General features: G+C 37.5%; 2 protein-coding genes across 3 annotated transcripts; both read left to right on the top strand.

The window, feature by feature from the left end:
* Nucleotides 1-1,349: 1,349 nt before the first annotated feature.
* On the top strand, nucleotides 1,350-10,195 carry LOC137041700 (protein FAM177A1). Of its 2 annotated transcripts, none has more exons than XM_067418276.1 (5): nucleotides 1,350-1,505; nucleotides 5,524-5,652; nucleotides 5,736-5,802; nucleotides 6,489-6,583; nucleotides 9,954-10,193. In XM_067418276.1, exons 1-5 carry the CDS (start codon nucleotides 1,494-1,496, stop codon nucleotides 10,104-10,106), a joined length of 456 nt encoding a protein of 151 aa, XP_067274377.1. In that variant the 5' UTR covers nucleotides 1,350-1,493; the 3' UTR covers nucleotides 10,107-10,193. The 2 variants fall into 2 exon arrangements, with proteins under 2 accessions (XP_067274377.1, XP_067274376.1); XM_067418275.1 differs by lacking the exon at nucleotides 1,350-1,505 and adding an exon at nucleotides 4,088-4,752 and having other exon boundaries at nucleotides 9,954-10,195.
* A 1,068-nt stretch (nucleotides 10,196-11,263) lies between these two features.
* On the top strand, nucleotides 11,264-14,993 carry LOC137041699 (MADF and BESS domain-containing protein). The gene is made up of 2 exons (XM_067418274.1): nucleotides 11,264-11,519; nucleotides 14,365-14,993. The coding sequence occupies exons 1-2, from the start codon at nucleotides 11,378-11,380 to the stop codon at nucleotides 14,835-14,837; spliced, it is 615 nt and encodes a 204-aa protein (XP_067274375.1). The 5' UTR covers nucleotides 11,264-11,377; the 3' UTR covers nucleotides 14,838-14,993.
* Nucleotides 14,994-16,693: the final 1,700 nt, after the last annotated feature.

Below are 16,693 nucleotides of genomic sequence, written 5' to 3'. Positions count from 1 at the left end.
AGGTGTATGTGTGTATATATATATATATATATATATATATATATATATATATATATATATATATATATATACACATACATACATACATATACACACACACCTACGTTGAATTTATTTAAAATTAGTTAATAATTTATATATATATATATATATATATATATATATCAATTTTTTTTGAGTTGTTTTAACCCAATTTTGGGTCAAATATGGACAAATCCAACTGTTGAACTATAAACCCAATGGTTTAAACATCAGGGTTTGTCCATATTTGGATTTGTGTGTGTTTCCCCTCATATTACAGTTATATGAAAGGTAAAATGTGCTTAACCGTGTCTTAATGCAATAAATAGGTCTGAAAAATAGGCTTCATGCTAAATATAATTTCTTGTGGACCCAGATTATTAGCTGTTACTCTTATACATTTTGCACATGAAATATCTGCAGTACGATTAATATTTCTTAGTGTGAGGAGAGGACAAGCACATGTTTATTTGGCTCATGATATAAAAGACATGAATCGAGACAGAGTTATGAGTTGTGTTTGACCTGAATCATCCCAGATCAGGGTGATGTGGCGTCTCATTATAATCTCCCCATCTCTGATATCAGCTTTCTGTGGACGACGCACTTTCCATACGTGTATATATTTACAGGCATACTTTCATTTGCTTCTGATTTGAAACCCGTCCATAATGGATGGATGAGACTCGTGTCTTCTGCTTTCCAGTGCTTCGCTGCTGGTTTGATTTGATGGGCTGGTTGTTTTTTTCTCTATGCTCAACATTGAATAAGTTCAACCGTCTTTAAGTTAGTAAATGTGACATGAATAAGCACAGGTACAGAAATGATCACTAAGAGGCAGAATGTTGCAAAAAAAATGTATTCTGCTTGTTATTTCACTCCCTAACTTTAAATCAGACGTTCGTGTACTTATGAAGGGTAAACGATTGTCAAATATTTCGCTGTATATTTATTGAACACAGTTCTGCAGAGAAACTTACGTTCGTCTGCGTTGTGAAATGACACTCCAGGGTTGCATTTAGCTTTTGTAATTATTTCTTTTTTCCATCTATGCAGCTGTATGGATATGTATTCATCATCGAGTATATACTCACAGATTATGATGTCAACCTGTAACTCACTGTCATGCATTTAATGGTTTTCCCCATTAAAATGTGTGCTAACACTATTACATTGTGCTCATGATTCCTCAAATCATACACACTTCTTTCTGTAATACTGGCGGTACAAGTATAGCAGCATTACTGCACTTCAGGAGCTCAAGTCTTGCCTACGTCAGCAAATATGTGTGTCTGTCCTGAAGTTAGACAAGCAACATCCGTGTACATGAAACAATTACTTCCTCCTGTGATGGTGAAGGAAACTTTCTGGCGTGATGGTGTAAAAAAAAAAACACTATTCAAGGATTTTGTGTGAAGATATTCTCCCCAAAGGAGCTCAACGCAAGAAGATTCTGGTAGTAAAGTCACAGCATGCATGCGGTCGTAAGTGTTTTTTCCCTCATTATATGAATTTATTAGATAAGCCGTCTTCTCTCAAAAGTATGTTGTCTTAGTTTGAGCGTTTTTACCAAGCCTTTATTTAATGAACATACACTTATTGCAGCACATGCCCTTGGTAAACACACCTTCACACTCATAACACACAGGGCTAATTTAAGATTACACTACACACTAAAAATGTTGGGTTGTTTTAACCCAATATTGGGTCAAATATGGACTAACCCAGCAATTGGGTTGTTTTAATCCTGCACTTGGGTTAAATATTTGCTTAAGACAACCCAATTGCTGGGTTAGTCCATATTTGACCCAACATTGGGTTGTTTTTTACCTAGAATTTTTTAGAGTATACTTAAGTTTGGGCTCTGGAAGATATGTTAAAGTCTCTTCTGCTCATCAAGGCTGCATTTATGTGATCAAAAACACAGGAAAAATGTTGAAATATTATTACAATTTAAAATAACTGTTCTCTGTGTGAATATATAGTAAAGTGTAATTTATTCCTGTGATCAAAGTTGAATTTATCATCATTACTCCAGTCTTCAGAGTCACATGATCCTTCACTTATCATTCTCAGATGAGGATCTGATGATCAACACACATTTAGGATTATTGTCAGTGTTGAGAACATATTTTTCTGGAAAATGTCATTTATTTTTCAGGATTCTTTGATAAATATTAAAAATGTAATGCATCCTTGCTGAATAAATATACTAATTTCTGCATCCTCAAACAAATCTTTTCCTCGCGGGTCAAAATGACCCGAAGCCCTAAATTTATTTATTTATTTTGTCCAGAAAGCTTATATTGTTTCATTTTTATAATATTTTTAAATGTTTTGAATGCGTTTTTTTGTGGAGATTTTTTATTTATTCTTCACATTATTTCAATTTAAATTCAAAATTACTCTCCAATACATGCATAACCATTAGAATCTGCTCAAAATATCTCACGGTGGGTAAATTTTGGTGTCTCTGACGTCCTCTTGTGGAAAAATATTATTGTAACCATCTTGCCACTAGATGGCCTTATAGCGCTATATAGAGCCGATGAGCTGTTCCGCTGGGTCCTAAAGTCAGTGCCACTTCAGAGTGGATTCAGATACACATGTAGACATTATAAAACCAATTTTTGGTAAAGTTTTAGATTTAACTTGAATTTTGAGCATTTTTAGTTTTTTCTATGTGTCCTACAGCATTCCTCGCATCCTTAAGAGGGGTCAAATTGACCCGTGAGGAAAGGATTTTTTACTTTTTAAGATTTCAACCACAAATATCCTCGAATAAAGTCATTTTTTTGTGTGTATTCTATTTCATGGTTTAAGGTTGACAAAAGTCCTAGTGTCTTGGACCACTCTGATGAACACTCAATTTTTTAAATCTATTTATTTAAATTTCATAAAGATTTCCATTAATTTGGATTACACAGTTTTAACTTAAACTAATAAATTTGTTAATGCAATATGCAGTTTGTTTCAATTGAATATTGCTACGCTAGCCATACTTTAACCACATTCATACTTTTTAACTGAATCATTTTAATTGTTTTAATGATGAGAGTCATTTATATAAATGCATTTTAAAACATGATTATTTAAATAAAATCAAATAAATGCATAAAGTTAGTAATAGACCGTCATTTGATTGGAGTGCTGAAATATTACCGGTTGAACTTGTTTATTTACTCTTTATAAGTCGTCATGAAACAGAAATTGCGCTCTTCTTTTCTTCCCTATAGTGCCGTATATCCGAGTAAAACGCTTCTCAAACAAGAACAAATGTAGGGCGGGGCTTGATTTTGTCTGTGGGGATTTGATTGGATGGTTGTGGTTTGCTATTGGTGGATCTCATGTGATTGACAGGCTGCCCCGCCCTCGTCATCAAAAAACAGTAGAGGGGAAGTTATTCTGATTCAAGATTATAAGAGTGCATGAATTTAAAGGTGCACTATGTAGTATTTTTGCAGTAAAATATCCAAAAACCACTAGGCCAGTGTTATATATTTTGTTCAGTTGACTACTTACAATATCCCAGATGTTTCCAACTATTAATTGTAACTATTTGTAAATTGTGAGAAAATTGCTATTTTAACCAATGACCGGAACGTGTCAGCTTAGCGTTTGACGGAGTCGCCTGTCAATCGCGTCATATCTGCGCTACCCTCGGTTTCGGCTTTTATTTGGCAGGAGCGCTTTACTCTTAGCAGTGTGAACAAGTGAACGCTTGGAGTAACGTCATAACATCATTTTAAACACACTTAAATGTATCTAATATGATAAACAGAGCTGCATTACCTCATAATCATAACCGGAAGAGCGGATCAGTGCAGGCGCCAGGCGAATGTGTCCCGCCCCGTCATAATAAAAGTCCCACAACACTTGGTCCTGCTCTGCTTCTCTACAGTAACGTTAATAACCGCATCCATGAACGTGATTTCTGCCCGAGTCCTATTTTGCACCGGCTGTGAGGTGAAGACCACATTTCCCAAGATGCTGCGCTCACACTTTGCGTCATCAAACTACGCATTTGTTTTGAATAGGCGCCCTCCAGTGGACGGAAAGTTGCATAGTGCACCTTTAACAAAAAATAAATAAATAATGCTGTGCACAGATAAATCATTTATAATAAACATCGGTGTGGTAGTCAAAGCCAAGAACAGGCAGGACAGGTGATAGAAAAAGATGGAAGTTTATTTCTTTTAACGAAAAATGATATACAGGGGCAGATTTCAAACAAAGTCCATACAAAATCAAAAACTTGAAACGCATGTTAACTGAAACTGAGAAAAATTAAACAAGCCGAAAAATAAATCTCCCCTGAAAACAAATTAACAAATCAAAACCACTAAGGTCAGCAGGTCACGATGTTACTGTGGCTGGGCATTACTGACTAACCTCCGCTCTTCCCAAAAATGCTATAAATACCCATTTAGCCTCTACCAAAAAACAATAAAAGGTAAACATCAAAATACCTTTACCAAATAAACAAAAAAAAATTACATTTAAAGCACAATATCCATTATAATGCCTAACATAACGCAATCATATAACCAAACAAATGAAAAGAAAATACTCAAACCAAACAAAGGGATAACTGAATAAAACGAAATCAGAAGATCCCCTCTCAATCAGAATATGATGGTACAGTCCAACTTCCTCTGGAACAGCATAAGTTTGGAGGCTGAAGCCCCGCCTCGTCCTTTATCTGCTGCCACATGGACCAGCGTAATCCAGGTAAAGTTAAACAGCAGAGAGAAATATAAGAAGTGTGAGCCACATATTCAAGTGTTTAATAAACTTTTAACTCATTTTCTTGTCATGTGGTTCTCTTATAACAAGTGGATAAATAAAGTAGTAAACATATTTAAGCGGTGGTTCCATTTTTTTTTCTTTCTAGGCTTGGTTGTGTTTATGGGGCGCAGTATAACATGTCTTAATACTTCGTTTTTGTTAAACGCTGTATTTTTCTTCTATTCTCCCTTTATTCCACGCCGCTGTCTCCACTGTCCTTTGAACGGCTTGTTTGCTTCCTGCTTCTATGAAGCCCCTCCCTCTGAAAAACACAATGGTCTTAGATTGGTTAGATGGCCAAATGTAGTTTCCTGTATTTTTATTGGCTGAAGTGCCAAGCACAGGCTGTCATGGAAACACCACGCCCCTTCCCATTACGGGCAGAAGTCACATCTGCGGAGACTAGCGAGGGTTTGATGTCACCAACCCAGGAAGAAGCTCGTTGTAGTCCAAACCGGCCATTTTTGTAGTCAATAAACTGCCATAACTTTAAAAGACAATATCTCCGTTTGCACTGAACTTTCAGCGCTGTAACTTTGCAGATACTGTTTATGCTCAAGCAGTGACATTACACACTAACTACAGTTAAAAAAGTCAAATCGCATGCAACTGCCCCTTTAAATTAAGCTCCAAAATAACTCAAACCATGGTAAAGGCCTAATATGCAAGGTGGGCTATGCATCCGTCACACTAAGAAACAATCCTGATGTGCAGGAGCCGATGGGAGACGTCCGACAGGTGAAGGTGATTCATTTCTCCAGCGGAGAGACTCTGACGGAGGAGGACAGTGAGGACGAGGAGGCTCAGCATCAGCTTCATCAAACGCCCAATGCTTCTGACCCGGTCAGTATGACAGACTCAATAACAGAATCAAATCTGTCAGGTATGAAAATGATCCAAGGTTGTTTCATATTTTGACCTTTCAGAGAAACTGGACATGGAGGGATTATCCTCGGTTTTGGGGAACACGGATTTTGAGAAATTCTTTGCGATGTAAGAATAACCTGGAAAGCACTTTTATTTTATTAAAGGTTAGTTCACCCAAAAATACAATCAGAGTTATAATTAATATGTCCTGGCTCTTCCAAGCTTCATAATGGGAGCCCTAAAATGTGCATCCATCATAAAAGTGCTGCGGAGGGTTAATAAAGGCCTTCTGAAGCAAATCAATGCGCTTTTTGTCAGACGTAGGACAAAAAGCGCAGACGTTGGACGTAGCGTAAGCATTTTGAACCGCGCAAGTTCAGTTGAAAGTTGAATAAGGTGGTCTGGCGGAGGCTATAGATATTTTACAAAGCAAAGTTTAAATATGGATAATTTTCTTACACAAACCCATCGATTTGCTTCAGGCAGACTTTATTAACTCCCTGGAGCTGTGTGGAGCAGTGATGATCGATGCACTTTTTTGGGCTTCAAATTTTGGACTGCCATTCATTGCCATTTAAGATTTGAAGAGCCAGGACATTTTTAATATGACTCTTATTGTGTTCGTCTTAAAGAAGAATGTCATATGTAGGATGACTTGAGGGAGAGTAAATCATGGGCTAATTTTCATTTTTTGGGTGAACTACCCCCTTAAGGTCATTGCATATTTTTTTCAAGAAGAATAAATAAACAGCCAGTCTATTATGTCACAAATATTGCATGTAATCATAGTAAATCACTTCCTTTCTTTATAGTTTGTGACTTTCTTGGAGAGAAAATGGCTGGTTTACTGGGACTGAATTCTGCCAAATATCAGTATGCTGTTGACCAGTATCACAGAGATCATAAGGTAACATATATTATTTTGTAGAGACTAAAGGTCAGTCCACACCAAGGATGATACATATAAAGATAAAAATCTACACTCTAAAAAATGCTGTGTTAAAAATAACCCAAGTTGGGTTGAAAATGCACCGACCCAACAATTGGGTTGTTTTAACCCAATGGTTGAGTTGTTCTTACCCAGCAATTGGGTTGTCTTAAGCAACATTTAACCCAACCACTGGGTTAAAACAACTCAACCATTGGGTTAAAACAACCCAATTGTTGGGTTGGTGCATTTTCAACCCAACGTGGGTTGTTTTTAACCCAGCATTTTTTAGAGTGTATTTTTAAAAATGTTAAATTTAGTTGGAAATGGAATCACTTCACGGTCGATCAGCCAATCAGAATCTATTCTTCGAGGACCCGGTACAGGGTCCGGAATGACATCATCATGTATTTACTTTCCATTTTAAATGTCTGTGGAGGAGCTCTGACCTCATATGTGGCACCATTTGAAGGCTTAGAGTCTCTACTTTCTGGAGATATGCATCACTTTGGCATTTGTTTTACACAAAGTAATGTATTTACACTAAATTACTCTGGTGCCATTTCCGCCTGGACTTGGCCTACCCACATTGAAAAGCCTGCCATACACACATACAGTGGTCTACGTTCAAAATGTTGGTGTTATTTTACAGGAAACCCTTTGAAGTTACATAAAACACTGATAAAAGGGATAAACATGTAAGTATATGTTGTGTAAGCTCTTATAACTCCCCCAAAAATTAGGCGCTTTTTGATTTTTTTATATAAATTATTTTTTGAAAGTGTGTAACTCAGGCCCTGTGTGCTCTAGGACCCTGCAGACAGTTTGGGCTGCTTCCATGTATAATTAATTTAATGACACTGGGATATTGCATTTATATCACTGTATATGGTGGTAGGAGGGGGTAGCAGGGTCGGGGGAGGGGCAGAAAGGGGCAGAAAGGGGGGTCATCCCTTCAGACCATAGACCGTAAAAAAATATGGACGACTCGACATCATCCGTTTCCGCTTGGCAGATTTGAAGCTTTTAGGCATGCAGCCTTGCACGGCGCGGACATCTTGGGACCGAGTCTGCGCAGTAGAGCGCAGGAAGTACAGTCGCGAAATCAAAAGCCCGCCCACACTCTCGCAGATGCAGAACAATTAATTATGTTGGTGTGAAATAAACAGTTATGGAAATGCAGAAATTAAAGCTAAAGCTCCAATCTGCTCCCAAAAATCCTGAAAAAAGTCCGTTAGTGCCTCAGTGACAACTTCACTCCGAGAAGCCGTCAGTCTCAGCTGTCAATCATGACGTCACACCCCCGATTTTTATAGCATCAAATAACTAACTCAAACTAAACTTATTTTTAAAATGAACACCTGAAATGAAATCATCGTGATGATAACTGCCTTCAGTGACATAAACTAACTTTCGGGGAAAATATTTGAAGTGTAATTTTATTATTTAGTTTGCCTCGCGTTCATTAGAAAACACAGAGGGGCGGCTATACTGGGACCGGCCACCGGGGGGCGATGGAGGCGCGAAAGCTTCAGTAAATGAGAGGGAGACTGCAGGCTTGCTTCAGACCCATTTGAGTAAATCTGTCACAACATGACACAGACAAACTTCTTTTTTCCACTATTTTCTGTAATTTAGTGGAAGCAGCCCAAACTGTCTGCAGGGTCCTAGAGCACCAGGGTCTGAGTTACACACTTTCAAAAATGAATTTATCTGTGCGTTCACACCGCCGGCGGCGAGAGCGTCAAGCTGGCCGGAAGTCATTCATTTTCAATGGGAGCCGGGCGGCGAGCTCCGGCGAGAGCGGCGCGGCGCGTCTTGGACGATTTGGGCGTCGAGGAGAGTTGAAATCAGCTCAACTTTATGGTAATGAGCTATGACGCGGTTCGGCGGCAACCAGTCAGAATGTAGAAGTGCTCCGCTTGAGAGAAATCCAGAGAACGCAGGCCTGTAAACTTTGGTTCCGACCACATTAGTTCCCAAGCAATTTGTAGGAGAGGTTGATCATTGCTGTGCGGGTTTCCCTATCATTTATGACAAGATCATTCATAGTGATGTGTAATTTGTTAAGAAGTCGCGCAACACTATTTTATAGGCGCTAGAACGCTCGTTGTTCAGCGGGTGTGCAATTAATTCTTACTTTCACATTTAAACGATTTCATGAAGTTAATTTAAACCCTACTTGTGGTCAGTATATCCATCAACATGCTTGTTTGATTTGCGGCCTCTTTAAATACAGTTTAAAAAAAGAAAAAACATTCGATCTACGTCAGAGCGGCAGCACGTCCACGGAGCTTTCTACAGCGTCGTTGTCAGGGCGGCAAGAGCGAATTTTGACGCTCTCGCCGGCGGCGGTGTGAACGCACGGTATGGGGGAAAAGAATCAAAAGGGGCCTACTTTTTTGGGGGGTTATTACATCTTAGACAACATATACTTACATGTTTATCCCTTTTAGCAGTGTTTTATGTAACTTCAAAGGGTTTCCTGTAAAATGACACCAACATTTTGAGACTAGACCACTGTATGTTAGGCTGACAAGCTTGACCCACATCAAGATGTTTGGTCTGGAAACTCACCATTGACGGCTCAATCCGAGGGGCGGATAAACGGTTGTCTTTCAAACTCCCTCTGCACGCGATAGGATAGCGCTACACCAACCAGAGCAACGAAGGTGAAGCAGAGCTCATTGACAGATTAAACATTCGCCGTATCCGGTCGGCTAAACTCCGAACACATCTTCCCTTTTTAAGAATGACTTCAGTGCCGCTCTTTGTTCTTTTCTCAGAGAAAAGCTTAACTCCAAGTCTTCCAGAGTCGCAGTCAAAGCTGATTCGAAAGACCGCCGCCGTTCGCCAGTTTCTGTGTTTACTAGAAGCACGCAAACGCAACTCGGCCGTCGTCATTATGGCCCCGCCCGCCGACTCTATACACGATGTGATTGGGCCGTCCAGATTCTGAGGAATACAGCTCAGATAGGAATTGAGAGTTGCTAGACCACACTTGCGGGCAAATTAAATTTGCTGCCGCTAGGGTGCGTCTAGATTTCTAGGCTAACTGTATGTGTGTATGGGAGGCTTTTCAATTTGGGTAGGCCAAGTCCAGGCGGAAATCCCAAAAAATGGCCCTGAGTGTAAGAGGGCTTGATCATTTAAAGCGACAGACGACAATTAATCTCCAAAACTATGATGCATTTGATGCCTAGAATTTTTTTTATCACTTTTTTTAATATATGTCCATTTACAACTCTATACTTTGTCCTTTACATCAAATTACCATGTTACTTACATTTGTGAAAATGTTTGGTTGCAAATGATTACATTGATAACTTTGAGTGTGTTGTTTGTGCAGAATGAAACAGAAGGAGAGGTTCTGTCTTCAAGCGCCAGCGTGAATGAGGAGATAATTAATCTGTCAAAAATAGAGAGCAAACAGTATGGAGCCACACATGACCTGAAGGAAACACTACAATATGAAGGAGAGCAGAATGAAGGATACGAATGAGAGATCTAGAAGATCTAAACGCATATGAATTGTGAAATTGTTTAATTTATGACTATTAAACTAAATATGAAAGGCTTTTGCTTCCTCCATTTTCAAAATCTCATATGGTTTTGTTCTCTTCACAGAGACTACAGCTACACCATTTTAATTTTCAAACATAGTAATTTTAGTTTTACAGTTGTACACATTTTCAATTTTAGGCTGCTTACACATACTACATATCCCTGATTGCACTGCGGTAATGCAGCATGTGACTGAAGAGTAGCCGACGCATGCGTGGTCTTCTCGCTACTTCTAACCTTTACTGTATGCTTCTAACCCGTTCTAACCATGTTTCTAACAGCAAGAAATCTACTTATTAAGAAATAGACTAGAATGGCCACATTAAATGTATCTAAAACGGACGGGTCCGTTATTTCTGATTTGTCTGGTGTGGTGGGTCTAAAAGGTAGTTTTATTATTTAAATAACTTAAATTAAACGTGCATGCGTAAATCATTGTCAAGACGCTACGGAAGCATTGTCACGTGGTACGTGTTACTTTTCTCAGTGCTGTCAAGATGAACCAATCACAACCGTTTGTGATTACAAGAAAATTATTATTAAAAAAAATGTATTAGGAAGCGGCTATAACAGATTTATTATTGTGAATCCCATAATAATTAATCTAAAATAATAGATTTAAAACAAAGTATACATATTTGTGCTGAAATATTTTCAATAAGATAAAACTCGTGCTGAAATTTGAATACAACCTAATGAGAATTATGAATTGTGGGCCACCGCGCGCCCTCTGGAGGAATAACGGTTAATACCGTTTATTAGCGTTTGCCGCCCGGTGCAGAGCTGTTCGATTCCGATTCCTGGTTTGGAATCAATGAAGTCGATTCAGAGAATCGATTCCTCACTGTTGGTTTCAATTCTTTTTCGATTCCTTTTCTTTTTAACGAATGATTAAAGTATGATTGAAGGGACCTGGTCCCGGATTGACCACTTAACATAAGGATGTAGAAAATATTGTTTGTAAAATAAAGATTCATTTCAGTAGTTCTAATTTTAACTGGTTCGTTGAAACGAACTGTTTGAAAGAACCTTTTGTGAAAATTAAATGGACTTACAATCACTATTATTGAGCGAGAGAGAAATGAATGATTACATATACAGAACTAAAAAAAGTATCTTAAAGAGGAGTCGATCCTTCTGGATTGAATCGATTCCAAACTTTGGAATTGAGGAGTCGAATCTTTTTGGAATCGATTCCCAGCCCTACCAATGCTAACAACAATGGAGGAGAGGTTAATAGCAGCGGTGTCCGACTATCCCGAGTTATACAATTCTACAATAAATTCATATAAAGATGCTGCTAGAAAAGCCAAAGCCTGGAGAGCCGTGAGCCTACAAGTTGAAATCCCTGGTAAGAGTTGAGGTTTCTGGAGTCGTTTCTTGCTAACTAAACTGCTAGTTATCTGTCGTTAGCTTGTTGCAGAGTAGGCTAACAGGAATCCAGATTGTAAGATATAACTTTATATCTCATGGATATTGTTAGCACATCATCATTCAACGAACAGGACGTGTTTTCGAGGGGCAAATGCGTCTGATGGGTTCATCGGACAGATGTGACACTTTACTGAACGAAAGCAGGAGTTTGTTGTGAGTTTGGTGACCTGCACTATAACTAGTCGTGTGATTTGATTTCATCCAAAGTTTGAGTTGCATAACTACTGAATTTGATGCTCAAAGATTGCATTTTAACCAGAGTTGCAACAGTCATTTGTTTTTGCAAAGTCAAATATGATAACAATGTTTAAAGTCACATATTTAGTAATGTTTCTGTCAAGTATGATGATGTACATGATTGCATATTAATGCCAATTTAGACCATAAAGAAAAGTGCATTTATTTACAGAAAATTTCATTTATTTTTATTTTTTTAAATGTTTGGAATTACATAGTGTAAATTGTAGTCTAAACAATACATTCAAACATTTTTTCATGAAATAAACTTTTATTGTTCCATTGGTAATTTTATATCATTTTTAAATATTTCTAATTGACTGTTTATTGATTATAGGAAAATGTATTGTTAATTCTGTTATTAATTAAATGTACATATGCTTTTATTGTTACATATAGATTAGAGTAAAGTTTAATGTACTTGTGCTTCAATAAATACTTTTTTTAACTTAATATTAAATAAACACACATGCGCATAAATCACCATTGATTTATTGTCAAATCTATTCTTAATTATATCAATAATTAAGTACTTATATGCTTAAATTATTATGAATTTATATATTGGTAATTATATTAATAATTTAATATACACATTCTTTAATTATATAGAATTGATTAATGTGAAGTTTAATAATATAAAAATACCTGTGCTTAAATGACTACTTATTGATAATGTATTTGTAATTATGTTAATTTAATATACACGTGCTTAAATTACTATGATTTATTGTAAATTATATTATTAATTGAATATGCATATACTTCAATTGCTACGCATAGTTTATTGTAAACTTTAATAAAATTATTAATTAAATATACATGTGCTTAAATGACTACTTATTGATTATTGTAAGATGTATTGTTTATTATAATAATATGCTTAAATCACTTGATTGTTGTAATCGCTATTTATTGATTATTGCGAGACTTACTGATAATTGTATTGTGTAAATCACTATTGATTATTGCTAAATTAATAATTAAATATACATATGCTTTAATTACTATTTATTTATTGTTAACTATATTATTAATAATGCTACATATTGGTTATTGTAAAGTTACATTTTATTATTAATTAAATATACTTGTGCTTAATTGACTACTTATAGATTATTGTACGATTTATTGTTAGTTATATTAATGTGCATAAATCACTTGATTGTTGTAAAATGTATGGTTAATGATATTATTAAATATACATATGAATCACTATTTATTGATTATTCTAAAATATGTTATTAATTATATTATTAAAGGGTTAGTTCACCCAAAAATGTAAATTCTGTCATTAATTACTCACCCTAATGTGGTTGGACACCCGTCAGACCTCCGTTCATCTTCACACACAGATGAAGATATTAGTGTTGAAATCCGATGGCTCAGAAAGGCCTTCATTGACACCAATGTCATTTCCTCTCTCAAGACCCATAAAGGCACTAAAGACGTCGTTACAAAGCCCATCTCACTACAGCGGCTCTACAATCATTGATGAAGACACGAGAATAGTTTTTGTGCGCAAAAAAACCCTAAATAATGACCGATTTCAAAACAAAGCTTCAAACCGTTATGAATCAGTGAATCGATTCATGATTCGGATCGCCAATGTCACGTGGGCTGCGTCCGAAAACCTAGGCAGCTGACTCGTTGCCTCGCTGCCTTATCAGGCAATGGCTTGTAAGGCAGCGGTTTGTGCACGAACGCACCTCACGAAACTGATTTCGGACAGACTTCTAAGGCAGTGTAACAGTTTAATGATCGACAGCAAATTAGAGAGAGCTTTGGTGAGAACTAAACACATATTTAATTACTATATTGGTCCTTTCTCGCTGGAAATTACATCAGAAGTGGAAAATATTGGTTAAAAACATACATTTACACACAAACTGACCAGCAAACGCAACTTTCGGACGCCATCTTATTTTTCAAGCACAATCGTCACTGAATGGGAAGCAGAGGATTGTGGGATATCAAAGGTAGCGAAGGACACGTGTACGCTGACTTCAGATGAAGGTCTCTCAGGAGACAGGAAGTGAAGCAAACATTAGATTCGGACGCAGCTTGATGCCTTTCTGCCTTGAAATGTGTCCTCCGAAAGCAGCATTTTCCAAGTTTCGGACGCAGCCGTGATTTCAGCTGTTTGACACACGATCCGAATCATGAATCGATTCACTGATTTATCACGGTTCGAAGCTTTGTTTTGAAATCGGCCCATCACTATACAAGTCGTTATTTCGGTTTTCTCGTGGCTTTATAAATGATTGTAGAGCCGCTGTAGTGAGATGGGCTTTGTAACGACGTCTTTAGTGCCTTTATGGGTCTTGAGAGAGGAAATGACATTGGTGTCAATGAAGGCCTTTCTGAGCCATCGGATTTCATCTGTGTGTGAAGATGAACAGAGGTCTGACGGCTGTCCAACCACAGGAGGAATTAATGATTTTTGGGTGAACTAACCCTTTAAGTAAGTAATCATGGTCTTCTTAGTGATGATGATTAGTCATAAATGTTGTTTGTGTGGGCAGAGGAGGACTGTCGCAGAAGATGGAAGAGTTTACGGGACATGTTCATCAAAGATAAGCGCGCAGAGCAACGCCGGCGGGCGTCCGGGACGTCCCATCGCAGCTGGAAGTTCAGTTGGCAGATGTCATTTCTGACGCCGTTCATTCAGTCCAGATCGCTGGCCGCCGACGAGCCCGAGGAAGACCGAGACGAAGAGGACAAAGAAGAGGAAAGGACCGCGGATGGAAACTCGTCTTTTGGTGTGCAGGACTTTGATGGGGATCATGGGATGCTGGACGGGTCCTCGCATTACTCGGCTTCGGGCTCGCAGGGGACGGGCCGCAAGAGAAAATGGCAGATGGAGGCCAATGAGGACTTAGAGGACGAGATGTTCTTGTTTAGTTTACTGCCGTATCTCAGACGGCTGCCTTACGCCAAGAAAAGCGCCGTCAAGTTAAAAATCCACCAGCTGTTGTACGAGGCCGAGTTTAAGTGATGTTCTGTAGTTTCTTAATATTTTTCTATGTTTTATTGATATTGAAATTCTATCCACTGCGTTTTTTTTAATTTACATTTCATAACATATTGTATCAATGCTGGTAGATGTTTGTTTCATCCGAGATCAGTGATTAAACAGACAAATACACTAACACTTCTATGAAGCTCTGTTTCAAAAACATAAATGCTGTCTGTAGCAGTGTCGTTTTCATTTCAATTATCTTTCATTTATTTAGCACATGCTTTTATCCAAAGTTGAGGAATACAAGAAGCGATTCATCAATAAACACGAGACTTGCCAGTAATGCATCGTTCAGGATCGTACAGCTGTTTCTTCAAAATTATGATTTGCCTTGGTTTTGTGCTGGTGTCATTTTCAGTAGTTTTTTTTTTTTTTAAACATTTAAATGTCTATATACGTAGTTAATACTATATAAAATCATTTTTAATTAAACTAAATTAAGTAAATGACAAAAACACATTTCAAGGACTAATTTATTTAAATTGTTAATTTTGAACAAAAAAGTTACATGATTTTAAAACAATTTTTACTTAGTAATTGCTTGTAAATTTCACAAATAATTACAAAGAGACAGAAAGCAACCCTGAAATTTGACATTTTTAAGGAAAAAAAATAAAGGGATTTCCTTCGTATTTACAACTTAAAAAATATATTTGTTTAAATGTGGCAGTGATATTTTAATATAATTGAGGTACTATTAGCTATAGTTTTATGAATATTTTTTACATTTTGTTTTATTTAAAATGTTCCATTTTCATTAAAGTTTTGTAATTCTGTTGATTTTTTTAAAATATATAATATTTTAAAAACCTGTATACAGTTTTTATTGATTTTTATTTCTGTTTTAGTTCAAATAAAATCAATTTTGGGTCATCAAGGTTCTCATAAATATGCAAAGTCATCTATAAAAGCTAAATAAACTCGATATAGTCTAATAAAGTAATGCATGATGAGACCTTTAAATAGGTTTTTGTGATCTAAGGATAAACTGGGTGATTATATCCATGAAAACCATCACATACACTATATTACCAAAACTATTGGGACACTCCTCCAAATCCCTGAGTTCAGGTGTTCAATCCCTTGATGTCCACAGGTGTATAAATCAAGCACTAGGCATTCAGACGCTTCTACACACATTAGTGAAAGAATGTGTTGCTCTCACGTAAAATTACAGAGCGGGGTCAGCGCATGCTGAGGGTCACAGTGCGCAGAAGTCACCAACTTTGCGTAGAGAGCTTCATGAAATGGGTTTCCATGGCGGAGCAGCTCATCCAATCTTTACATTACCAAGAGCAATGCAAAGTGTGGGATGCGGTGGAGTAAAGCAGCCGCCACTGGACTCTAGAGCAGTGAGACGTGTTCTCTGAGCGACCAATCACGCTTCAGTCTGACAATACCATGGACGAGTCTGGGTTTGGCAGTTGTCTGGAGAACAGGACTTGTCTGACTGCATTGTGCCAAGTGTAAAGTTTGGTGGAGGGGAGATTATGGGATGGGGTTGTTTTTCAGGTGTTGGGCTTGGCCCCTTAGTTCCAGTGAAAGAAACTCTTATGCTGCGTTCCACTCCACTTTAAGACACGCACTTGCAAACTTCCCTAAGCACTTCCCCTTGGGGGAATCCCTGCCGCCATTTTGAAGTGCGTTCCACTTCGTGAAGTGGACAAGGGAAGTTTATATGGACAGACCCTTGCTCCCTCGATTTTGACTGAGTGAGCGAGTCTACTTCATATGTACACTTCAGGCAGCTTCATATACCACAATGCAACGCGATTGTGACGTCATCACACATCGCGTTTAATTAACCCCTCTACAAACAACTATAACTATTT

Source organism: Pseudorasbora parva, chromosome 15, assembly GCF_024679245.1.
Source record: "Pseudorasbora parva isolate DD20220531a chromosome 15, ASM2467924v1, whole genome shotgun sequence".
Taxonomy (NCBI): domain Eukaryota; kingdom Metazoa; phylum Chordata; class Actinopteri; order Cypriniformes; family Gobionidae; genus Pseudorasbora; species Pseudorasbora parva.
This window is presented reverse-complemented; position numbering and strand designations above follow the sequence as displayed.

Excerpts from the sequence above, each read along its gene's own strand:
- LOC137041700 (XM_067418275.1), top strand. The coding sequence starts at position 4,654 with ATGATGGTACAGTCCAACTTCCTCTGGAACAGCATAAGTTTGGAGGCT. Across the intron at positions 4,753-5,523 it reads CATGGACCAGCGTAATCCAG|GAGCCGATGGGAGACGTCCG; the intron begins GTAAAGTTAAAC and ends CCTGATGTGCAG. Across the intron at positions 6,584-9,953 it reads AGTATCACAGAGATCATAAG|AATGAAACAGAAGGAGAGGT; the intron begins GTAACATATATT and ends TTGTTTGTGCAG.
- LOC137041699 (XM_067418274.1), top strand. The coding sequence starts at position 11,378 with ATGCTAACAACAATGGAGGAGAGGTTAATAGCAGCGGTGTCCGACTAT. Across the intron at positions 11,520-14,364 it reads CCTACAAGTTGAAATCCCTG|AGGAGGACTGTCGCAGAAGA; the intron begins GTAAGAGTTGAG and ends TTGTGTGGGCAG.